The sequence below is a fragment of the Neoarius graeffei genome, chromosome 20 (genome assembly GCF_027579695.1).
Source record: "Neoarius graeffei isolate fNeoGra1 chromosome 20, fNeoGra1.pri, whole genome shotgun sequence".
Classification (NCBI taxonomy): domain Eukaryota; kingdom Metazoa; phylum Chordata; class Actinopteri; order Siluriformes; family Ariidae; genus Neoarius; species Neoarius graeffei.
In genome coordinates this window covers 23,016,935-23,043,337 of record NC_083588.1, presented here as the reverse complement: position 1 = coordinate 23,043,337, position 26,403 = coordinate 23,016,935, and the positions used below count along the sequence as shown (strand labels likewise).

The 26,403-nt window shown below is 46.7% G+C and overlaps 1 protein-coding gene across 1 annotated transcript in view; it reads left to right on the top strand.

The window, feature by feature from the left end:
• LOC132868491 (arf-GAP with dual PH domain-containing protein 1) overlaps positions 1 to 26,403 on the top strand; it is a 217,609-nt gene that overhangs the window by 122,460 nt on the left and 68,746 nt on the right. Inside the window, exon 4 of the mRNA XM_060901406.1 lies at positions 26,135 to 26,217. Within this exon, the coding sequence (XP_060757389.1) occupies positions 26,135 to 26,217 (83 nt within the window). The remainder of the gene's footprint in view (positions 1 to 26,134; positions 26,218 to 26,403) is intronic.

The following is a 26,403-nucleotide window of genomic DNA, read 5'->3' as shown; positions in this document are numbered from 1 at the left end:
CGACAGGGAGACGAGTGGAAGACTGCCTTTAACACCCCGTCTGGGCACTACGAATACCAGGTGATGCCCTTCGGACTCACCAATGCACCAGCTGTTTTTCAGGCCCTAATCAACGACATCTTGAGGGACATGATTAACCTGTACGTTTTTGTCTACCTCGATGACATCCTTATCTTTTCCAAGACCGTGCAGGAGCACCGCCACCATGTCCGCCAGGTTCTCCAGAGGCTGCTACAGAACAATCTGTTCGCCAAGGCCCAGAAATGCGAATTCCATGTTCCCGAGGTCTCCTTTCTGGGTTTTATTGTACGGACAGGCCAACTCCAAATGGACCCAGCCAAGACTCTGGCCGTCCGGGACTGGCCCACTCCCAAGTCCGTCAAAGAGGTTCAGCGGTTCTTAGGATTTGCTAACTTCTACCGCAAGTTTATCAGGAACTTTAGTTATGTAGCAGCACTCATGTCAGACCTCACCAAAGGGACAGATGGATTTTATGTCTGGTGTCCTCAGGCGGAAAAGGCATTCAAAGACCTCAAAGACCGCTTCTGCACGGCACCTATTCTGGTCCTCCCGGACACCTCCCAACCATTCATCGTGGAGGTGGACGCCTCGGACAGTGGTGTTGACGCGGTGCTCTCTCAACGTTCGGAAGGAAAGCTGCACCCCTGCACTTACTTCTCCCACCGCCTGAGTCCTGCGGAGTCCCGGTACGATGTGGGGGATTGAGAACTGCTAGCGGTCAAATTGGCCCTTGAGGAGTGGAGGCACTGGCTGGAGGGAGCGCAACATCCATTCCTGGTTTGGACTGACCACAAGAACCTGGAGTACCTCCAGCAAGCCAAGAGACTGAACCCACGACAGGCTAGGTGGGCCCTGTTTTTCAGTCGGTTTGACTTCACCCTCTCGTACCGCCCCGGCTCCAAGAACACCAAACCTGATGCACTGTCCAGGCTGTTCTCTGCCACTAACAGGGAGAGTGAAGTCGGGCCTATTATCCCTGTGTCCCGGATTGTGGCCCCTGTCCACTGGGGTATTGAGGAGGCCGTCCAACGAGCCCAACGCCAGGACCCCGGTCCTGGGACGGGGCCACCGGGCCTCTTGTATGTCCCACATCATGCCCGGGCCAAGGTTCTCCAGTGGGGTCACTCTTCCCCTCTCACCGCCCACCCGGGAGCTCGGAGGACCCTGGACTTCCTGAAAAGACGCTTCTGGTGGCCTAACATGGAGAAGGAAGTAAGGTAATTTGTCCTGTCCTGTGAGGTCTGCACCAGAACCAAGAACCCGCGACAGCATCCCCAGGGTCTCCTGCATCCTCTGACCATTCCCCGGCGTCCCTGGTCCCACGTGGCAGTCGACTTCATCACGGGTCTCCCTGAGTCTCAAGGTAACACTGTCATTTTGGTTATAGTCGACAGATTCTCGAAGGCCTGCCGCTTCATACCACTGTGCAAACTCCCTACTGCTCTTGAAACAGCCAAACTTATTTTTAAACATGTCTTCCGAGTCTTTGGTCTCCCACAGGACATCGTCTCAGACCGAGGGCCCCAGTTCTCCTCTCGAGTGTGGCACGGGTTCTGCAAGGTCATCGGAGCCACTGCCAGCCTCTCCTCTGGGTTTCACCCACCGTCCAATGGTCAGACGGAGAGGCTCAACCAGGACCTGGAAACCACCCTGCGAGGCCTGGCTATGGATAACCCGACATCGTGGAGCACCTGGCTGCCATGGGCAGAGTACGCCCACAACACCCTGCAGTCATCGGCCACCAAGCTGTCGCCATTCCAGTGCCAATTCGGGTTCCAGCCACCTCTGTTCCTGGACCCGGAGGAAGACGCGGGGGTGCCCTCGGTCAACCAATATGTGAGACGGTGTCGCAAGACCTGGAGCAAGGTCAGGAAGACCCTCATCCAGACCTCCAGAACCAACCAGCCTCAGGCCAACTGCCATAGAAGACTTGCCCACGCTTTCCGCCCTGGGCAGCAGGTTTGGCTGTCCACTAAGGACCTTCTGCTGCGGGTGGAGAACCGCAAGCTTGCTCCTCACTACATTGGCCCCTTCAAGGTGGTGCGCAGGGTGAACCCTGTCTCCTACCGGCTCCAGTTGCCCCGGACTCTGAGGATCAACCCCAAATTCCATGTTTCCCTCTTGCGGCCCGTACTGACGTCCACGTTTGCCCCTGCCCCTAGGAACCCCCCACCCCCCCGCATCTTCCAGGGTCAGACTCTGTTCACCGTGCATCGCCTGCTTGACTCCCACCGGGTCCGCAGTGGGCTGCAATATCTTGTGGACTGGGAGGGCTATTGTCCTGAGGAGCACTGCTGGGTTCCCGCTCGGGATGTCTTAGATAAAGAACTGTGTCGGGACTTCCATTCGGCCCATCCGGATCGCCCTGGGAACATCAGGAGACGCTCCTAGAGGGGGGGTCCTGTTAGGACTGGGACTGTTTTGGCCTCTAGAGGCTGCTGTTATTTCCTGTTTTTTGTCTATGTTTGCTTTGGCCTCTAGAGGTCGCCACTGTGTCCTGTGTTTTGTGTTGGTGTTATTGCCTGTTTTCATTAGTGTCACCTGTTTTCAATTTATTTTGTGTATTTATACCCTTGAGTTCAGTCCTCTTGTCACGGAGTCTTTGTGCTGTTATGTTTAGCTCCAGTTACCTCTGTTCTGTGCCATTGTCTCTTTGGTTTTGCACTTTGCTTTTCTTTTTTGGACTTTTTGGACTTTGTGTTTACTGTTTTTTGATCTTCTGAGCTTTGGTATTTTGCCTTTTCTTTTCTAGTTTTTTGGCTTTTGTTTTTGACTTTGACCTTTTGGATATTTTATTTTTCCCTTCATCTTCTGAGCGTTTTTTGGATTATATTTTTTTGACTGTAAATATTGTAAATAAACCTTTTGATACTTTTTCTACTTCCGCCTCACGCCTCTGCATTTGAGTCATCCCCCTGGTGGCCTAGTGGGGGTTTGCTGGATTATCACACCAGCGAACCAGGTTTGAATCCCAGCAAAACCCTAACAGTTATAACACCTATCCTGTTTTAATGAGAGTCACATGAGACTGTCAGTTTAATTCCATCCAATTCGCTAGACCGGTGGTGCTCAACCGGTGGGGCCCGCCCCCCTGGGAGTGCGCGGACACTCTCCTGGGGGGGCGCGAGTAGGCTAGGATGAGGGGGAAAAAAATCATTTAAAAAATCATGAAAATTCCCATGTCGAAAATGCAAGTGGTTGGACTACTATAACACAGAAGCAAATCAACCACACAGTTTCATTTCAAATTTACCAATACAGGGGGTAGTATTTTGAGCCTGTGACATGATGTCACGTAACTGCTAGGCTGGCCTACTATATAAGCGTCTGCACACGCGTTGAGCTTCATTCACTCTAGTCTAGTCTCTTGTCAAGTTCGCTTGTGCCAGCTGTTATCAGTGTTGATATCGATCTACTTTAGGCCTTTACTTCAAACCTAAACAGTCTTTTTAAAGACTAATACCACAAAAAGTCATTTTAAAGACTATCCCAATCTCAGCCCTAGCTATTTTTTAATTGCTAAGCATGCACTTAGCTAATAGGGTAAGCCTCTGCCTTTTTCACCGTGTTGCAACACATACGACACACGTGACTAAGACAATCACTCACTCACTCAGTCACTCACTCACTCAGGACTACAATCTTAAGTCTTCAAATAAAATTGGTATTGCCTGCAAAATTGTTAAACACTTGCATTAAAGAACGTGCATAAGTCCCGTCTGATTAGTCCCCGATACTTGTCTCTTAACATAGCCACACATCCAAATTATAATTAACAAAAATGGAGAGATTTCTAGTGAGGACCAACAAGGCAACCGACGCACCACCAGCTACAAAAAAGCTTCGAAGGTACGATGAAGCATACCTGCAGTTTGGATTTACAGTCACGGCTGATCTGAGACCTCAGTGTGTCGTGTGTGCCGAGGTGCTAGCAAACGACAGCATGAAGCCCTGCAAACTTAAAAGGCACCTCGAAACAAAAGATGCTGCTATTAAAGATAAACCGGCAGAATATTTTAAAAGAAAGCTTGATGGCCTCCATCAGCAACAGGCAGCCATTTCAGTGCACAGCACTGTGTCTAAACAGTGTTTTGGAGGCATCATATGTAGTGGCCAAAAGAATAGCTAAACTGGGTAAACCGCATACAATTGCCGAGACTCTCATTTTGCTGGCCGCACAAGACGTGCAGAATAATGATAGTGCAGCAGCCAAACTCGGTGCAGTACCACTGTCCAATGACACAGTCGCTAGGAGGATTTCAGACATGTCTAATGACATCAGAGAGCAACTCAGAGTTCATAAAACAGAGTCCTTACCACGCGCTGCATCTGGACGAATCCACTGATATTGCTGGGCAGGCACAGCTTCTCACCTATGTCAGGTATCTGCGTGACAAGGCGATTGAGGAGGATGTCCTGTTTTGCCGGCCTCTTCAGTCGCACACTACAGGAGAAGCCATCTTCAATGTCCTTGATATTTTTCTCCCTGAAAATGGTTTGGCTTGGGACCGATACGTTGGCCTGTGCATGGGCAATGACGGGCCGCGAGCATGGCCTAGTTGCTCGTGTTCAGCAAGTAGCTCCACTTGTGAAATGGACACATTGTATGGTCCATCACGAAGCATTAGCTGCTAAAAACAATGCCGGTGTTAGGACTAGGACTGTTTTGGCCTCTAGAGGCCGCTGTTATTTCCTTTTCATGTCGTGTTTATTTTGGCCTCTAGAGGCCGCCACTGTTCCTGTGTTTTGTGTTTGTGTTAATTGCCTAATTATCTTCACCTGTGTCCTTAATTAGTTTGTCTATTTATACCCCTGAGTTCAGTCCTCTTGTCACGGAGTCTTTGTGCTGTTATGTTTATCTCCAGTTTCCTTTGTACTGTGTTTTTTGATCTTCTTAGCTTTTGAATTTTTGCACTTTGCTTTTCTTTTGGATTATACTCTTTGGTTTTTTTTTTGTCTTTTGTTTTGCCCTGTATATAGTGTATATAGTTTAAATAAACCTTTTGATTCTTTTTCTACTTCCGCCTCACGCCTCTGCATTTGAGTCATCCCCCTGGTGGCCTAGTGGGGGTTTGCTGGATTATCACACCAACGAACCAGGTTCGAATCCCAGCAGAACCCTGACAGAAAGACTCCGTCATGACCGACTCAGCAGAGGCTGCTTCAACTGTCTACCCGGCCAACCTTCAGGGAATTATGGCAGCTTTGACACGCTTCGGAGCGACCATGGACGCTCATGGACGTACGCTCACCAGCCAACGTGAGGCCCTCACTCGCCACGAGGAACTGCTTCAGCAAATTGGGAAAACCCTGGCACAGCTGACATCTCTGCCTGCATCTCCTGCTCCTGATCCAGTTCCTGCTCCTGATCCAGCTCCCACTCCTGCTCCAGTGCCTCCTGCAATGCTGCCTTCTTCACCTCGCGAACCCAGCCTTCCTGCACCACAGAGGTATGACGGCAAGCACAGTGAGTGCCGAGAGTTCCTTACCCAGTGTCAACTCACCTTTGAGCTTCAGCCTACCACCTACACTACGGATCGCCGCAAGATTGCCTTTGTGATCACCTTATTAGCTGGTAAGGCGCGAGCCTGGGCTACTGCTATCTGGCAAAGACAGGGACCTGAGTGCTTTGATTTCCAGCTGTTTTCTGAAGAGATGCTTCGGGTCTTCGATCAGGCAGACATCAGTACCGACGCAGCCCGAAAGCTCATGTCCATCCGGCAAGGAGGAAGCGTCGCAGATTACGCCATCTCGTTCCGAACACTCGCAGCAGTAAGTGGATGGAACGAGACTGCCCTGGTGTCAGCCTTCCACCATGGTCTGTCTGACCCCATCAAGGACGGTCTGGCCTCTATTGGATGCCCAAGTGACCTCGAAACCCTCATCTCACATGCTATTCGTCTGGACAACAGGATGAGAGAACGCCACCAAGCCTTGAGCCCCCCCAGCCTCCCTACCTCTACCTGGAGACCGTCTACCTCCTTCAGTGACTGTCCAGAACCCATGCAAGTGGGTCGTACTCGCCTCTCCGCATCTGAGAGGGAGCGCAGAAGGAGGGACAAGTGCTGCATCTACTGTGGCAAGCCTGGTCACTTCCGAGCATCATGTCCCGAACTCTTGGGAAAAGGACCGCCCCGTCCAGCCGAGGGAGGGTTGTGACGGGGCCTACCCTCTCTCCTGGACTCCCTGGCCAAGGAATCTACATCCCGGTCTCCATCTCCTGGGGTGAGTCTGTCCACTCTTGTCAAGCTTTGATAGACTCAGGGGCGGCTGGGAACTTTATGGATATTCACTTCGCCCAAAGCATCAATATTCCGACTGCACCTCTTGAAGTCCCACTGTCTGTGTCTGCCCTCGATGGCCAAGCGTTAGGTGATGGAAGAGTCACCCAAGTTACTTCTCCAGTTTTCCTCCAGTCTCAAGGTCACAAGGAAGAAATATCCCTGCACCTGATTCCTTCACCTGAGTTCCCAGTTATTCTAGGCCTTCCTTGGCTTACTCGCCACAACCCTCGCATAGACTGGGTAACAAGCCAGGTTGTGGAATGGGGCCCTGCATGCCATGCCTCTTGTCTGCTCTCTAGCTCTCCTGTGTCTCCTGCCGAGCCCCCTGATCTCACCGAGTTATCTCAAGTTCCCACAGAGTACTGGGATCTCAAGGAGATCTTCAGCAAGAGCAGGGCCGCCGTTCTTCCTCCGCACCGGGCCTACGACTGTGCCATCGACTTGCTCCCTGGGACTACCCCTCCTCGTGGCAGACTGTTTTCCCTCTCTCAGCCAGAACGCAAGGCCATGGAGGAATACCTCAAAGATGCCCTGGTCTCTGGGTTTATTCGACCCTCCACTTCACCTGCTGGAGCCGGCTTCTTCTTTGTCGGCAAGAAGGATGGGGGGCTCCGACCATGTATTGATTACAGGGGCCTGAATAAGATCACTGTGCGCAACCGATATCCCCTTCCGCTGATGTCCACAGCTTTCGACCTGCTCCAAGGCGCCACCGTCTTCACCAAGTTGGACCTACGGAACGCATACCACCTCATCCGTATCCGACAGGGAGACGAGTGGAAGACTGCCTTTAACACCCCGTCTGGGCACTACGAATACCAGGTGATGCCCTTCGGACTCACCAACGCACCAGCTGTTTTTCAGGCCCTAATCAACGACGTCTTAAGGGACATGATTAACCTATACGTTTTTGTCTACCTCGACGACATCCTTATCTTTTCCAAGACCGTGCAGGAGCACCGCCACCATGTCCGCCAGGTTCTCCAGAGGCTGCTACAGAACAATCTGTTCGCCAAGGCCCAGAAATGCGAATTTCATGTTCCCGAGGTCTCCTTTCTGGGATTTATTGTACGGACAGGCCAACTCCAAATGGACCCTGCCAAGACCCTGGCCGTCCGGGATTGGCCTACTCCCAAGTCCGTTAAGGAGGTTCAGCGGTTCTTAGGATTCGCTAACTTCTACCGCAAGTTCATCAGGAACTTCAGTTCTGTGGCAGCACCCATGTCAGACCTCACCAAAGGGACAGGTGGATCTTATGGCTGGTCTCCTCAGGCAGAAAAGGCGTTCAAAGACCTCAAGGACCGCTTCTGCACGGCACCCATTCTGGTTCTCCCGGACACCTCCCAACCATTCATCGTGGAGGTGGACGCCTCGGACAGTGGTGTCGGCGCGGTGCTCTCTCAACGTTCGGAAGGAAAGCTGCACCCCTGCGCTTACTTCTCCCACCGCCTGAGTCCTGCTGAGTCCCGGTACGATGTGGGGGATCGAGAACTGCTAGCGGTCAAACTGGCCCTTGAGGAGTGGAGGCACTGGCTGGAGGGAGCACAACATCCATTCCTGGTTTGGACTGACCACAAGAACCTGGAGTACCTCCAGCAAGCCAAGAGACTGAACCCTCGACAGGCTAGGTGGGCCCTGTTTTTCAGTCGGTTTGACTTCACCCTCTCATACCGCCCCGGCTCCAAGAACACCAAACCTGACGCACTGTCCAGACTGTTCTCTGCCACTAACAGGGAGAATGAAGTCGGGCCTATTATCCCTGTGTCCCGGATTGTGGCCCCTGTCCGCTGGGGTATTGAGGAGGCTGTCCGACGAGCCCAACGCCAGGACCCCGGTCCTGGGACGGGGCCACCAGGCCTCTTGTACGTCCCACATCAAGCCCGGGCCAAGGTTCTCCAGTGGGGTCACTCTTCCCCTCTCACCGCCCACCCGGGAGCTCGGAGGACCCTGGACTTCCTGAAAAGACGCTTCTGGTGGCCTAACATGGAGAAGGAAGTAAGGTCATTTGTCCTGTCCTGTGAGGTTTGCACCAGAACCAAGAACCCACGACAGCGTCCCCAGGGTCTCCTGCATCCTCTGACCATTCCCCGGCGTCCCTGGTCCCACGTGGCAGTCGACTTTATCACGGGTCTCCCTGAGTCACAAGGTAACACGGTCATTTTGGTCTTAGTTGACAGATTCTCCAAGGCCTGCCGCTTCATACCACTGTGCAAACTCCCCTCTGCTCTTGAAACTGCGAAACTTTTGTTTAATCACGTCTTCCGAGTCTTTGGTCTTCCACAGGACATCGTCTCAGACCGAGGGCCCCAGTTCTCCTCCCGAGTGTGGCACGGGTTCTGCAAGGTCATCGGAGCCACTGCCAGCCTCTCCTCTGGGTTTCACCCACAGTCCAATGGTCAGACGGAGAGGCTCAACCAGGACCTGGAAACCACCCTGCGAGGCCTGGCTATGGATAACCCGACATCGTGGAGCACCTGGCTGCCATGGGCGGAGTACGCCCACAACACCCTGCAGTCATCGGCCACCAAGCTGTCGCCATTCCAGTGCCAATTCGGGTTCCAGCCACCTCTGTTCCCGGACCAGGAGGAGGACGCGGGGGTGCCCTCAGTCAACCAATATGTGAGACGGTGTCGCAAGACCTGGAGCAAGGTCAGGAAGACCCTCATACAGACCTCCAGAACCAACCAGACTCAGGCCAACCGCCATAGAAGACCTGCACACGCTTTCCGCCCTGGGCAGCGTGTTTGGCTGTCCACTAAGGACCTTCCCCTGCGGGTGGAGAACCGCAAGCTTGCTCCTCGCTACATTGGCCCCTTCAAGGTGGTGCGCAGGGTGAACCCTGTCTCCTACCGGCTCCAGTTGCCCCGGACTCTGAGGATCAACCCCACTTTCCATGTTTCCCTGTTACGGCCCATACTGACGTCTACGTATGCCCCTGCCCCTAGGAACCCCCCACCCCCCCGCATCTTCCAGGGGCAGACTGTGTTCACTGTGAATCGCCTGTTTGACTCCCGCCGGGTCCGCGGCGGGTTGCAATATCTGGTGGACTGGGAGGGCTATGGTCCTGAGGAGCGCTGCTGGGTTCCTGCTCGGGATGTCCTTGATAAAGAACTATGTCGGGACTTCCATTCGGCCCATCCGGATCGCCCTGGGAACGTCAGGAGACGCTCCTAGAGGGGGGGGTCCTGTTAGGACTAGGACTGTTTTGGCCTCTAGAGGCCGCTGTTATTTCCTTTTCATGTCGTGTTTATTTTGGCCTCTAGAGGCCGCCACTGTTCCTGTGTTTTGTGTTTGTGTTAATTGCCTAATTATCTTCACCTGTGTCCTTAATTAGTTTGTCTATTTATACCCCTTAGTTCAGTCCTCTTGTCACGGAGTCTTTGTGCTGTTATGTTTATCTCCAGTTTCCTTTGTACTGTGTTTTTTGATCTTCTTAGCTTTTGAATTTTTGCACTTTGCTTTTCTTTTGGATTATACTCTTTGTTTTTTTTTTTGTCTTTTGTTTTGCCCTGTATATAGTGTATATAGTTTAAATAAACCTTTTGATTCTTTTTCTACTTCCGCCTCACGCCTCTGCATTTGAGTCATCCCCCTGGTGGCCTAGTGGGGGTTTGCTGGATTATCACACCAACGAACCAGGTTCGAATCCCAGCAAAACCCTAACAGCCGGTTCTCTTTGACTCCGTGCTGAACCAATCCGTGAAAATGACAAATCTAATCAAATCACAGCCGCTAAACTCTCGCTTGTTTGGGGTCCTCTGCCAGGAGATGGGGTCAGGGCACAAACAGCTGCTTCTGCACACTGAAGTTTGCTGGCTCTCCAGGGGGCGGGTGTTGTAATGGTTGTATGAGCTGCGAGAGGAGGTGAAGTGTTTTTTGACAGAAATCAAATCAGATCTGGCTAAGCATCTGGATGACACTATGTGGCTTGGGTCTCTGTCCTATTTGGTTGATATATTTGACCATTTGAATGGCCTCACCCTGTCTCTGCAAGGCCGCGAAACTCATATTTTGCTCCTTGCAGAGTGGACGCCTTCACACAAAAAATTGACCTCTGGCATGGCTGCATCAGTCAAGGGATCTGCGACATGTTCCCCAGCCTTGCAGACTTTATTACTGATGCAGGCACGTCACATGATTTCTCCTCTCTATTTCAATCAACATCTGAGCACCTGTCTGCAATGAGAAAAGAATTTGCGACGTACTTTAAAGGAACAGTCCACCGTACTTCCATAATGAAATATGCTCTTATCTGAATTGAGACGAGCTGCTCCGTACCTCTCCGAGCTTTGCACGACCTCCCAGTCAGTCAGACGCGCTGTCACTCCTGTTAGCAATGTAGCTAGGCTCAGCATGGCCAATGGTATTTTTTGGGGCTGTAGTTAGATGCGACCAAACTCTTCCGCATTTTTCCTGTTTACATAGGTTTATATGACCAGTGATATGAAACAAGTTCAGTTACACAAATTGAAACGTAGCGATTTTCTATGCTATGGAAAGTCCGCACTATAATGACAGGCGTACTAACACCTTCTGCACGCTTCGACAGCGCATTGATACTGAGCTCCGTATCAATGCACTGTCGAAGCGCGCAGAAGGTATTAGTACGCCTGTCATTATAGTGCGGACTTTCCATAGCATAGAAAATCGCTACGTTTCAATTTGTGTAACTGAACTTGTTTCATATCACTGGTCATATAAACCTATGTAAACAGGAAAAACGCGGAAGAGTTTGGTCGCATCTAACTACAGCCCCCAAAAATACCATTGGCCATGCTGAGCCTAGCTACATTGCTAACAGGAGTGACAGCGCGTCTGACTGACTGGGAGGTCGCGCAAAGCTCGGAGAGGTACGGAGCAGCTCGTCTCAATTCAGATAAGAGCATATTTCATTATGGAAGTACGGTGGACTGTTCCTTTAAAGAAGATTATCGTTCTTTTGCATGGGTTCAAGATCCATTTGTGTGCACAGCAAACGAGCTGTCAATTGATATGCAGGAACAGCTTATTGAGCTGAAGAGTGACAGTAGGCTGAAGGAACTTTTTACTTCCTGCCCTCTTTCGTCATTGTGGGCAGCATTGATGCAGGAATACCTTCAACTCTGTGACTTCGCCTTGAAGATTCTCCTCCCTTTCTCATTCACATATTTGTGTGAGGCAGGATTCTCAAAAATGACTGCACTCAAAATGAAATACCGCAATTGTGCACAAATCGAGGATGATTTGAGGCTATGTTTATCAGACATTGCACCAAGAATTGAGGATCTTTGCAAGGCAAAGCAGGCTCAGGTCTCACATTAACATCGCCTACCTGCAAGCTTCTGTAAAACATGCAGATGATATGCCTATTATTAGGCCTAGTAATAATAACAATAATAAAGCATAAATTCATATCAGAGGTCTCGTGCCAATTCCCAGTTATAGCAATAGCCTAGTAATGATAATAGGCCTACTGATGATAATAGTAATAACAGCAAAACATGTAACCTCATAATTATATAGCTATAGCTTAGTAATGATAATAGGCCAACCACTATTCATAGTAATAATAATAATGCCTGTAAGCTCACATTAGAAGTCTGATGCTACTTCCAGTTATAACAATAGCCTAGTAATGATGATGGGCCTACCTACCACTACTGATGATGATGATGATGATAATAATAATAATAATAATAATAATAATAGTGTGGGTCTAAAAATAAGTCTATCTATCTATCTATCTATCTATCTATCTATCTATCTATGCAAGGTGGTGTAGTGGGGGTAGGGCCAGTAAGGGGGGTGGTGCCGGGAGGAGGGGGGGCCCCAACTGCAATGAGACAGCTTTGGGGGGGGCCCAGCTTGAAAAAGGTTGAGAACCCCTGCTCTAGACGGCCTTCTTCTCTGGCTTTATTTTGTAAGGTGGGGGCCTTCGTGGATGACGTGTTACTATTGGATTCACTTTCCAATGGTTCGAACTGATACGGTTTTGTGTGTATAGCAGTAGCATGTACACACACTCCAATTTTAGGACTATCACAGTTGGATGTATTACTATCTGAGGAATCCGAAGAATCTCCAATAAATCTATACGAAGATGCCATTGCAACCACTCTTGCCTGCTGAGTCTGGCTTTGGTCTATAGCATGGTTCCTGCTGTGACGTCACCCACCCAAGGCTGGCTGGCTCAGTGGGGTGGCTTGAATGCCAACTTTGCAGTCAATTTTAACTCTCAAAAAAAAAAATATTTTTTATTCCCAATTATGCAGCATGCAAGAGTCAAGGATGGAGATACTATCCACTCAGAAATGTATTTAAAAATAAAGGTTCTGCGTATCTTCTTTAATAATACAAAAATACGGGAAGGAGAGTGCAACATTAGATTGGAGGATTTGGCCATCAATTACAACCCCAATTCCAAAAAAGTTGGGACAAAGTACAAATTGTAAATAAAAATGGAATGCACTGATGTGGAAGTTTCAAAATTCCATATTTTATTCAGAATAGAACATAGATGACATATCAAATGTTTAAACTGAGAAAATGTATCATTTAAGGAGAAAAAATAGGTGATTTTAAATTTCATGACAACAACACATCTCAAAAAAGTTGGGACAAGGCCATGTTTACCACTGTGAGACATCCCCTTTTCTCTCTACAACAGTCTGTAAATGTCTGGGGACTGAGGAGACAAGTTGCTCAAGTTTAGGGATAGGAATGTTTAATCCATTCTTGTCTAATGTAGGATTCTAGTTGCTCAACTGTCTTAGGCCTTTTTTGTCGTATCTTCCGTTTTATGATGCGCCAAATGTTTTCTATGGGTGAAAGATCTGGACTGCAGGCTGGCCAGTTTAGTACCTGGACCCTTCTTCTACGCAGCCATGATGCTGTAATTGATGCAGTATGTGGTTTGGCATTGTAATGTTGGAAAATGCAGGGTCTTCCCTGAAAGAGACGTCGTCTGGATGGGAGCATATGTTGCTGTAGAACCTGGATATACCTTTCAGCATTGATGGTGTCTTTCCAGATGTGTAAGCTGCCCATGCCACACGCACTAATGCAACCCCATACCATCAGAGATGCAGGCTTCTGATCTGAGCGCTGATAACAACTTGGGTCATCCTTCTCCTCTTTAGTCCAAATGACACGGCATTCCTGATTTCCATAAAGAACTTCAAATTTTGATTCGTCTGACCACAGAACAGTTTTCCACTTTGCCACAGTCCATTTTAAATGAGCCTTGGCCCAGAGAAGACGTCTGCACTTTTGGATCATGTTTAGAGACGGCTTCTTCTTTGAACTATAGAGTTTTAGCTGGCAACGGCAGATGGCACGGTGAATTGTGTTCACAGATAATGTTCTCTGGAAATATTCCTGAGCCCATTTTGTGATTTCCGATACAGAAGCATGCCTGTATGTGATGCAGTGCCGTCTAAGGGCCCGAAGATCACGGGCACCCAGTATGGTTTTCCGGCCTTGACCCTTACGCACAGAGATTCTTCCAGATTCTCTGAATCTTTTGATGATATTATGCACTGTAGATGTTATGTTCAAACTCTTTGCAATTTTACACTGTCGAACTCCTTTCTGATATTGCTCCACTATTTGTCGGCGCAGAATTAGGGGGATTGGTGATCCTCTTCCCATCTTTACTTCTGAGAGCTGCTGCCACTCCAAGATGCTCTTTTTATACCCAGTCATGTTAATGACCTATTGCCAGTTGACCTAATGAGTTGCAATTTGGTCCTCCAGCTGTTCCTTTTTTGTATCTTTAACTTTTCCAGCCTCTTATTGCCCCTGTCCCAACTTTTTTGAGATGTGTTGCTGTCATGAAATTTCAAATGAGCCAATATTTGGCATGAAATTTCAAAATGTCTCACTTTCGACATTTGATATGTTGTCTATGTTCTATTGTGAATACAATATCAGTTTTTGATATTTGTAAATTATTGCATTCCGTTTTTATTTACAATTTGTACTTTGTCCCAACTTTTTTGGAATTGGGGCTGTACTTTCACTTGGTCAAAAGTGTGTCTCGGAGACTCGTCACGCACCTGCTTCAATTGGAAATCCCCTAAGGGATTCCCCAGAGAGACAGGAGCGCTCTACCCCACCTCAATGTCATCATGACATGGACCTGACTCGGACGGCCCTGGGACCACCTCCCCAGCTAACGTTGCGGCGGGATTCCCCCATGATGTGCCACTACAGAACCCAGCCACTACTTACGTTTTCATTAATGTTTTAAACCCCGGCCAACCTGTTCCCAGGATTGGTGGGTGGGTGAGGCTTGGACTAACTGCCGCCTCCACACTATTTTATTTTATTTTTTTTCCTCCCCAGAATTGAATAGTGATGTGCATTAGCGGATATTTGTGAATGTCACAGTGCACACACTTGACCTTCAACAATCATGCATTTCCCAGTGCTCCACATTGAATCAGGCTTTGATGCATGGAGGTCTGATTACAACCAAAATCCACCAAAGCTTGATGTGTACCCCCTTGAATACTCAATGATTCAATACATTCCCACTCGATCAGGGGGAAGCCTGTGGTGCGTCAGAGACACAAATCAGTAGCCCCTCCTTCTTGCAGAAGCACTGATTCCCCGCCTTCCCTCCATACCGACAGACCTGCCTGGGCTTGCTCCTGGTTCTGGTAGGCATGGATGAATCCACCTGTGTGTGTGTGTGGGGGGTTAACTGTGGCACAAGAGACACAAAGAGAAGGGAGAGAAGAAACAGAAGGACAGACACGAGTGCAGGGAGCAGGTTTCAGGGGAACTGGCCCCTGTTTCTGTGGGGCTGGGGTAGGGAAGGGGGAGAAAATGAAAGACCGTGAGAGAGGGGACAAGCTGTGGGAGTAGAAACATCGTCAGGTGGTCCTCGGCCAGCCAAACTGCCTCCTCCAGCGACGCTGCTCGGTGACCGTGGATCCATGTGGACGTCGCGCTTGGCAGTTGGGCGACGAAGTGTCACTTGTTCGATGATGGTCTCACCTGCCAGCAGCAATTGTCGGCAAGCATCCTGGAGCTGTTGAGCGAACCCAAACGACCAGTCCACTTCACTGTATGCCAGCAAGTGGAAGCGTTGGCGCTGCTGTTCTGGGCCATGGCTGACTCACTGTAGGATGTCCCGCTTCAGGTTGGGATACTCCAGCATGCTGGTGGCCGAGAGCTGCGAGCTGGGATTCCCTCGACAGGAGCGGCAATAGGCTAGTTGCCCACTGTGAGTTTTGCCACAAGCTCACCTCTGCGACACACTCTAACAGCTTGAGGAGGAAGGCTTTGGGGTCATCCTACAGCCCTATCTTGACCAGCTGGACGAGCACGCTGGCTGCAGGGATGACCACTGGAGCAACTGTTGAATGGATCCAGCTCTGGATCACCTGCCAGTCTCCTGCCTGGGCCTCGAGCAGAGCCCAGAAGTGCTGCCTCTGATTTACTGACAGCATGATGAGGGCATGATGCTGGTGCTGGAGGTCATTGGCAAGTGTCTGGAGGAGCTCTGACTGGTTCGGACTCAATGATGGCATTCGTTCCTCAGTCCTGGTTTTCGGCACTAGTGTAACAGCTCTCTGACACTGGGAAACAGGACCTGGGAGCAGGCTTCAGAACAGGTTTATTCTTTTTATTGTGCACACTTTTCAGTGACTATTCACGATACACAAACACACTACACACACACGTGATGGGGTGTCACAGCTCTCTCTCTCTCATATTCCTGGCTGTCTGAAAGACCCACAGAGAGACAGATTAATAGACAGCCAGTAATTAGACACAGGTGCACCTCATCACATTACCTACTGGTTCAACCTAACTCCTCGCCATTCACAGCTGATGCTCAACCACGCCCCCACTGCTACAATAACACACACACACACACACACACACACACAAAGTACCAAAGTTTGGACACACCTAATTTTTTTTTTATTTTTATTATTTTCTACATTATAGAGTAATGCTGAGGGTATCGAAAATATGAAATGGCACATATGGATTATGTAGTAAGTTTAAAAATTTAAACAAAGCAAAGTGTTTTCTTGATTAGATAAAATAGCCAGGATCTGATGCAGCACTCATTTACTTTCCTTCTTGTTTAAAGAGCCCTTACATAGCCTGGAGGTGTGTTTTGGGTCATTGTTTAGTTGAAAAACAAATGACGGTCCCAATAAGCATAAAACAGCTGAGATGGTATGTTGCTGCAGAATGCTGTGCTAGTGATTCTGGTTGAGTGTACCTTCAATTTTGAATAAATCTCCAAAACTGTCACCAGTAAAGCACCATCACACCTCCTCCTTAAAGCTATATGGCCTTTCAATTTCATAAAATTGGTGAAATTTAGTTCCTTCTGAAATTTGGTCACAGTGATGTATGTTTATTTTTGCAATATCTCAAAAAAAAAAACAACCAGGCCATTCTGTGGCTAGGAAGTAACTTCATTTTGAGGGGATTCCCTAGCAAATAATGTGCATGAAATTGCTCGCTTCGTGCAGTCAAGCAGACAGAGGAAGTCTGTTGTGTGCATGCGCAGGTTTACCTGCTCCTTCTTCTTCTTTTCCTTGTTCTTTTGGGTTTTACAGCAGCTGGCATCCAGTGTTGCATTACTACCATCTACAGGTTTACCTTGACTGTTCACTGACAGTTACATCATTCTGTCACTAAACGAACAGCTGATTACACTGAGGTGCTCGCTAACTATTGATATTTATTATTTTGGTCGTGCGTTTCCTTTCCTTCACAACATAATTTCTTCTTGCTGTCCGTTACTGTAGTCAGTCTTTCACGTTTCATTCTCATCCTCCATTTTCCTCTCCTTTTTCAAATTTGTATCCCACAATGCCTTGCGTGAATGGGAAAAGCCCACCACGTGATGCATGATGTAGTATCTTGAATTGGGTCATGGTGAAGCAAGAAAAAATAGCAGAGATTTTAGGGCCATGTGGCCCTAAATTCATTAATTGTTCTATTTAAAAATAAAATAAAATTGTAAGTCTCTGATTCGAATTCAGTAGCTTTCGGTCCATTAAACAAAAATAATCGGGTGTTGGAAAATTCTTTTAATGACTTAAATTTGAAAAATCTGAAAGGCAGGCTACCTTTAATGTTTCACACTGGGAACCACACATGCAGATACCATCCATTCCCCCTTTTCTGCATCTCACAAAGACATGATTGTTGGAACCAGATATGGCCAAAAATTTGGACTCATTAGATCAAACTACAGATTTTCACTGGTCTAACGTCCATTCTTTGTGTTTCTTGGCCCAAGCAATTCTCCACTTATTACTATTCTTATTGGCCTCTCTCAGTAGTGGTTTCTTTGCAGCAGTTCGATCATGAAGGCCTGATTCATGCAGCCTTCTCCAGATAGTTGATGGTGAGAAGTGTCTGCTACTTGAACTGTGTGAAGCATTTATGCAGGTGCTAATCTGAGGTGATGTTAATTGACTATTTCTGAGGCTGATAACTCTCAATGTATTCTCTGCAGCAGAGGTAAGTCTTTTGTCTTCCTTTCCTGGGATGGTCCTCATAAGAGTCAGTTTCACAGAGCATTTGATGGTTTTGCAGCCGCACTTGAACATGCATTCAAAGTTCTTGCAATTTACTGGACTGACTGACCATGTTTTAAAGTAATGAAGGAGTCATGCCTCTTTACTTAGTTGAGTCGTTCTTGACCTAAAATGGATTGCAATATTTTATGCACTGTGCTGCTGTCAAGAGATTGGCTGATTAGATAACTGCATAAACCAGCAGGTGTATGAGTGTACCTAATAAAGTGGCTGATGAGTGTACACATGCACACAATACCAGTCTAAAGTTTGGACACAGCTACTTATTCAAAGGCCTACTCATTCACCTACACACACACACACACACACACACAAAAAAAGACTCACAGGGTGTTCCCTTCAGAAATGCACCTGAATTTGCACTGAAAGTAGGCTACATGAGTCTGACACCCTAAATACATTTGTTGCACAATTAAGTACACGTCATTATGCACAATTGATAAGACTTTCAGATTAGGAACCATACAACCTCCTTGGCTAATTCTAGGCATAAAACAAACCAAAAGACTCAATATATCACAAAGGATACAAAATATCACAATAATACAAATGTCTTTTAACTTGGCAATGGAAATTCCCCTTACTGAACTCAGGACCTAGTCAATACAGTCACAGAAAACCAATGTCACTTCAGTGAAAAAAATAAGCACTAATGTGCTAGTTTTAGGAGGATATTGTTTGTACCAGTAAAGCCAAATGTTATCGCTGCTTAACTGATATGAACATTTCAGAGTAACAGAGCTTTCCATCAGAGACGGAACCGGTTCGGCCCAAACTGACGGACAGTCGAGGCGTGCTGAAGCAGAACCGGGACTTCCTGGACTGTTTCTGGGACAACGCCAAACCGGAGCGCGAGACCCGCCTGAGGGCCATGGACAGGCTCATCGAGCGCGTGAGGAAGCGCGAGCAGCCGGCCTCCCCCAGGCTCTTGTAGCTCGCCTCGATCCCCAGCAGGCACAGGTGAGAGGGATCCTCTCCGCACGCAAGCGCCAGGCAGCAATCAGGCCTCGGGCCTCCGCCGTTGCTCTCCTCCGGCTCTGTGCCCGAGCGGCCGAGCTGCCACCGCTTCTCCGAGCGCAGGCGGCTCCGCGATGACCAGGGCCGCCTAGGAAAGCGCCCCCGCGCCGCGGTTACACCGCCCACCACCGCGCCAGCAGCCGCGGCCACCGAGCTGCAACCCGCCGCCGCTGCCATCGTTAGCTTCAACAACACCGATTTACAGAGTAGCTCCGAGTTCAGCGGAGAGGGAACGCGCCTGATTGGGAGGGGGAGGCAGCAAAGCATTGTGGGAAATGGAGGCGGAGGCAGGCGCAGTGTAAAAACAACAATAATAGTAAAAAAAAAATCAAAACACTAAACAAGTGTATTATTATTATTAATATTATTATTATACGCTGGCCGCACCGCAAAAAAAGATGGCTCGAAGGAAATGGACGGACCAAATGAACGAGGATCTCCTCGAATGTAAAAGATCTGCACAGAGTCAGGTTGCGTCGAACGATGCCCCTCTTAACAACAGTGGAAGAAAGAAGGGTTACATTCGAGGTAATGACTGAGTTATGGGAAGCGAAAGGCTACGTAAATCTTGGTTTTAAAAGCCACAATCTAACCACTCAAGCCTCCAGACTAGAGAAAGTAAGCGCTAATAATCCCGTAAGGTGTAACAACTCAACCGATAGTAGTAGCAGGTCTGAGAGTGAGTCGGCCGAAAGAGAGCGGGTGCCTGAAGGAAATAATATTCAAGATGGTTTGCAAAATATTCGTAGTCTTCGTCAAGTTGAAAATGCTAATGTTGCGTACTCGAATTTGCATAGTCTACCATCCACATCAAGTGAGTGCTATCTACAATCTCCTTCGGGAATATCCTCCGAAATGCTCCCAACCTTGATTTTGCAAAAGCCTTCCGCAACCTCCAAAAGCAAAGAACACAGCGCAGCAATAGAGCGCCGTTTATCCCTCTGGAGACAAGGAGATCTTAGCCTGTTGCTCAACGAAGTGAGATTTATTCAGAGAAAGTTTGTGAGCTCGAAGAAAGCTAGAACTGTGGAAGACATTTCAAAGGTTTTTGCAAAGCTTGTTATGCAAGGAAAATTGTCAGCTGCTTTAAAACTCTTGGATGATGAGAGTTCTTCAGGTTTGCTTGATCTGTCACCTGATGTCCTGCAAGGGCTAAAGGACAAGCACCCAGAAGCCGCTGAGATTGCTGAGGAGAGCCTGTTACATGGCCCAATTAACTTTTATTCCACCAAGCGTGTTTGATCTTATCGATGAGGAAATGATCTTTAAGTCAGTCAGTAGAACAAAGGGCTCGGCGGGTCCATCAGGAATGGATTCCGAACTGTATAAACGGATCTTGTGTTCGAAGAACTTTAAGATCGAAGGGAAAATGTTAAGGGAAGAGCTAGCCATATTTACAAGACAGCTGCTCACAAAGTCGTACCACCCGTCATTGCTGGAGACTTATACATCATGCAGGCTCATACCGCTTGATAAAGACCCAGGAATTCGTCCAATTGGTGTTGGAGAAGTCCTGAGGCGGATAATAGGTAAAACTGTATCCGTATTTTTAAAAGAGGATATCAAAGATGCAGCTGGGCCCCTACAGGTTTGTGCAGGCCACAGCGCAGGGGCGGAGGCCGCGATACACGCCATGAGCCAAGTGTTCGATGAGGAAGGGACAGATGGAATATTGTTGATCGACGCAAGTAATGCATTTAATCAGATGAATAGATCTGCGGCTTTGCACAATATTCAGATTTTATGCAAGGAAATGGCGCTGTATATAATAAATACCTACAGAAGTCCATCTAGACTTTTCATCTGTGGAGGAGGTGAGATACTCTCACAGGAGGGTACAACGCAGGGCAACCCCCTTGCTATGGCTTGGTACTCGGTTAATACATCAATGATGATTTACTATTCGAGAGCGCACTGCCCGACGGTTAAACAAGCATGGCTTGCGGACGATTCGGCAGGTGGTGGAAGAATCGCATCGTTGTACGACTGGTACAAGCTGTTGAGTAAGGAAGGAGAGAAGTTCGGTTATCTGGTGAACGGGTCAAAGAGTTGGCTGATTGTTAAGTCAGAGGAACTTACAGATGAAGCAGAGAGAGTATTCGGTGATGAAGTCAATATCACAATTGAAGGTCAGCGTCATCTAGGAGTGGTCATTGGATCACAAGAATACAAGGATAGGTATTGTGACGAGAAAGTGCGCGCTTGGAAAGGGGAACTTGAAACACTCTCAGAAATTGCAAAGAACCAGCCCCACGCAGCGTATATTGCTTTTACGAAAGGGTTTAAGTCAAAGTTTACTTACTTTCTACGCACAATTGAGTCATTTGAGGATTACATCGACCCAGTCCAGGAAGTAATCGATGATCTATTTCTTCCAACGTTGTTTGGCCAGACAGAGCCCCTGCCTAATGAAGTGCGCCAACTCGTTACCTTGACAACGGCCCAAGGGGGACTGGGCATACCGGATCTGAGATCGGAAGCACCACAGCAGTTTGCCGCATCAGCATCAATCACAGCCGCACATGTAGACTCTATAACAGCCCAAAGCACCTTCATGATAGCAGGCGAAAAGTCCGCAGAGGAACTGAAACGTCACCACCAGGCGCTAAAGACCGAAAGGGAGAAGGAGAAAATGGAGTCTATTGACTCCACCCTCTCCCCTGATCTACTTCGTCTAGTCAGTCAATCAAGAGACAAAGGGGCTAGCTCATGGCTTAACGCGATCCCCCTCAAAGATCAAGGTCTAGCTCTCAATAAGCAAGAATTCAGAGACTCCCTGCGGCTACGATTCAATTTGCCTCTCGCTGATTTACCAAGCCAGTGCGTTTGTGGTGACAGATTTAATGTTGGTCACGCCCTCTCTTGTAAAAAGGGAGGGTTTGTGGCACAGAGGCATGATGGTGTCCGAAATCTACTGACATCATTTATCACCAAAGTTTGCAAGAACGTGGAGTCGGAGCCACGTCTCTTACCCCTCGACAATGAGCGGATGCATCTTAGAAGTGCAGTTACCAGCTCAGAGGCACGGTTAGATATCAAGGCGGGGGATTTCTGGTCCAGAGGAGTTACAGCATTTTTTGACGTCAGAGTTACGCATGTTAACTCCAAATGTAACCAGAGAAAGCCAACATCTGAAGTCTTTAAAGACCAAGAAGAGGAGAAAAAGCGAAAATATCAGCAACGAGTGCTCGATGTTGAGATGGGGTCCTTTACACCCTTGGTGTTCAGAACGAACGGCGGGATGGGCGATGAATGCCAGCGTTTTCTAAAGCACCTAGCAGATAAGCTAGCACAGAAGGACGGTGAGCCTTACAATAATGTCATTACTTGGCTCAGAACTGTTATCTCATTTGAACTTTTACGATCAGTACATGCGTGCATAAGAGGGTCTAGAGTACCTTTTCGAAAGATAGGAGATTCACTAGATGACTGTTGTATTAATGTCGTCACTGCAGGCATCTAAATCGACCCGTATTGTTGTCATATTTCTGAGTTGTAGCGATTTTATTTTATTCTAAATTTTGTACTATATATTCCTATACTCCGCTATTTTTATTAGACATAAGCATCGTTTTCTCTTCTCTCGATATTTTAGATTTTATTGTACTAGATGGAGTTAACATAATTATTTTAAATATAGTATTTAATGTAACTTTTTAATCATTATCACTATCATTTCTGTAAATATTAATTTTAACAATTGTGAATAAAGTTATTATTTTTTCCTCTAATGTGCTAGTTGTGGTTGTCATCATTTTGCTGCAGTCTACACACATTATCATGATGAAACTGTGTGAAATTATATTCAATGTTATGTGAGGTAGTTGGACAGAAAACAGAATAAACCATAGCAAACAACATAGCAACAGGCCAATGTAGGTATCATGCCGCCATCTTGTGTCAGAACTACAATTCCCAGGCAACTTCCACGTGACCGGGATCATCTACGTCAGTCTGCCATGCACGCATAAATCCAAGCGGAAGCTCCGCCATTTTGTCTCTCGCGTCCGGTTTTCAAGGGAGCTAGACGCACCAAAGGGATGCCCTCCACCCAAAAAGACGTCTTCTTTCTTGCAAGATCCATCACTCAGCGCGATTTTCTTTCTTACCCTTGGCAAAGGTAAACTCTAGAGTCGCGCGATCTTTAAACTCAACCTGAGTTACAACCGGTTTACTTGCATTAGAAGTGACGTCACGACTGCAGCCCAGGCAGTCAAAAGTTAAGAAGCGATTGAATTCTTTTTAACTCAAAAGCGCTGTGCATCTTATTCTGATCAGAGACTTTTCCTCACGAACGCTGAGGTTTGGACCAAGAATCCTCTGCTTTCCACGGGAACCACCCAAGTGCTCCGCTGGACCCGAAAGTTTTCTACGCCTCCATCACGAGCGGCTCACGTGCTCCCACGGCGAGGCCCGAAACTACACCGGCGAATAGTTCTTCATATCTTGCTAAAGGCAGGATTAAGTAAGATTTTGGCATTTGGGCATAATTAGGATAGTCTTAGGAATTTGCTTTTATTTGAAATAGTGTGAATTTAAACCCAGGTTTATCTGTTACACTGTTAGACACGCAGCGTGTTGATTTATTTTGGTTCTGTGTTCTCTCAATTTGTTTTAATAGGCTGCGCATGCGTCTCTCTTTCTCTTATTCTGACTAACACTAATTTCCTTATCATACATGTTGACCTTATCAAGGTTTCAGTGAGTTTGGTAACGTTATGAGTGTGGAATCTTTTTGTTACTGAGAAACCACGTGCTCAACAGGCCTGACCAGGCCTGATACACTTTAGATAGCTTCCCTTTGTCTTTAGCAACACGTGCTCAGTAGGCCTCACCAGGCCTAACAAACACACTTTAGCTAGGCCATAGGGCCTTTCACAAACACACACACTAGCAACACAAGGCTAATCTAGGCCTCCACCACGTGTAGTTAGCTACACGAGGCTAAACACATGGTCAAGTCCTACACACACACAAGCACACGTTAGCAACAGAGATAGTCCTTTGTTCTATTTAGATAACATTCTTTTGCTTTAGCTAGCAACAAGCTAGGCCATACACACACACCACACATGTATATACACACCTCACTGCTTGTATATATTGATTTATTATTTTTATCTTTGTTATAATAAATTCATTTATTAAACAAACTGTGTTTATTTGTGTGAACGATATGAAGTCCCCAATCTCCCTCGAATTCAAAAGGGTGCATATAAAAGTTATGTAATGTGGTAAGTGATTGTAATAATTTGGAAATATACCATAATTTAGTTGTTTGGTAATTTATTATTAAGCACCAGGATTAATGGTATGATTCACTAAATGATTCACTAAATGATTCATTGAACGATTCACTATATGATTCACTGAATGATTCACTTCAAATGAGTGATTCTATGGTATGATTCAATTAAAATGAGTCAAAGTAAACGATTCAATGGGATTGATTCATTTTAATTATTAACCTTCAAAATTTAATGAGACTGATTTAACGAGCTTGATCACTTAATATCAATAATTAACTGATTGCACCCACACCAACAAACATAACTGTTGTACTAGCCTATTTCATTACATGCATAAAATATAAAGAGATGATATAGCTGTGTACCTTTTTATCTTTTGTGTGTTTCTCCTCTGATTTTACGAATTGCATGAGTCCTGCACAAAGTTAAAGGTAATAGATTCCCCCACTCCCCCTGCCTTGGGCTTTCAGTCGGAGAGAGCTGAGGTCAACCTATCCACACTCTTCCCTCCCCATCTCATACTTCTGAAATGTGAGATTGAGAAGTAACTTGCCTAGCTTATAAACTTGAATCAGGGTGCCCACTCCGACAGCATAATTGACCAACACAGTAACATCATAATATTGAAATGATGTGCAAATGTAAAATTTTATTTATTTATTTATTTATTTATTTATTTTTTGTCTCTGTGCAGGCACCCTGTGCTGCCCCCGCCAAGGGCCTGGGCTTAGGCGACTGCCCAGGTCATCCATACTTAAATCCATCACTGAGTATTATAGCAGTTTTGTATTATGACTAAATTAGGTAGAAAATAGCTTATGTGTTGTATGAGACATTAATTTCGGCTGGAATTAATTGATGGTACCTCCATTTATGGTAGAGAACACAGTGTTCCATTGCCAAAATATTGCAGCGAGTGCAAATGCTATTATTTATTTGAATTACTTTCTGCTAAGCACCCATGCTTGTTTTCTGCTTTACTATGATCCTGTTAAGCATGGGACAAATGTAATGCTGGGACAGATGTAGACAGTATTACTGGCCATAACAGGGCTTTGAAGGTTACTGACTGTAATATGAAGGGTGTGGATTTTGCATGTGCAAATATTTTACTTGGAAAGGTAATGTACTGAAATTATGTCCTGACATTATGTACTGACAAGGCACAAATGTAATGCTTGGACAGTGGCCCATTATGACAAAGCACTGTCCCTGGTTATTAAAGAAAGTGCAAAGACCAACCCTGTGTCTGAAATCACTCACTATATAGTGAGTTCGCCATTTTGTAGTGCTGTCTGAATGTATAGTGAGAATTATTACACCCTGTGTTAGTGCACTTAAAGTATCCCACAATGCATCATGAAAAGTAGTGTACAACCAGTGATCACTAACCAAGCAATATATACCATCATGCATTGCAATTGTGCTTAAAAGCATTTTGGGGTGAATGGACGGAGGAAGAAACACAAACGGACATTCAAGTACAATTAAAAATAGTTAGAAAATAGCTAAATTAGAACAAGACAGATAAAATACAAGAATAAAAGTTACAGTGCAGAGCAAGCCTCAAATTTGATTTAATAAAAGGCAGCAGCAAAGAAGTATTCAGCCTTGATTTAAAAGAACTGAAAAATGCAGCAGACACAAAGTACTTTTGTATTTTTTAATGTGGGAAATACACTCAGTATAATATATATTTATCACAAAAAACATGCATGTATTTATTATTTTTAAAAACCCACCAGCTGACTGATCTGGCACGTTTTAATTGTGTGACAATAATGATGTAAACAGCGCGATGGAGCAATGTCCAAAAGTGTTTTTTCATTTTACCAATGAACTCACTATATAGTCCTCTATATAGTAATTCCCAATATAGTGAGTAGGGAGTTGTGAACGAGTGAGTGATTTTGGACACGGGGCAAAACTGCTCAGGGCTTCTGTGATGGAGTGATGGTTAGAAGCAGCAAGAATATGAAATGAACATGTGCCTTGCCCCCCACAGACTGTTACGGGAACAGTGGATCCGTGCCAAATATGAGAGGAAGGAGTTTGTTTATGTGGACAGGCAAGAGCCATACTCAGCAGGTAAGAGAATATTCTGCCTTTTCTCAATCTTTCTATGATTAATACTCTCACATACCCACTGACATGCCTAGTCTCCATGCCTTTTGTTTCATCTGTCTATCAGCACTCATCTGAAAGCCTGGATCCGTGTATTACTATTGTGTGTGTGCATGCGTGTATAGACAGTATGCTGCATTCATAATGCAC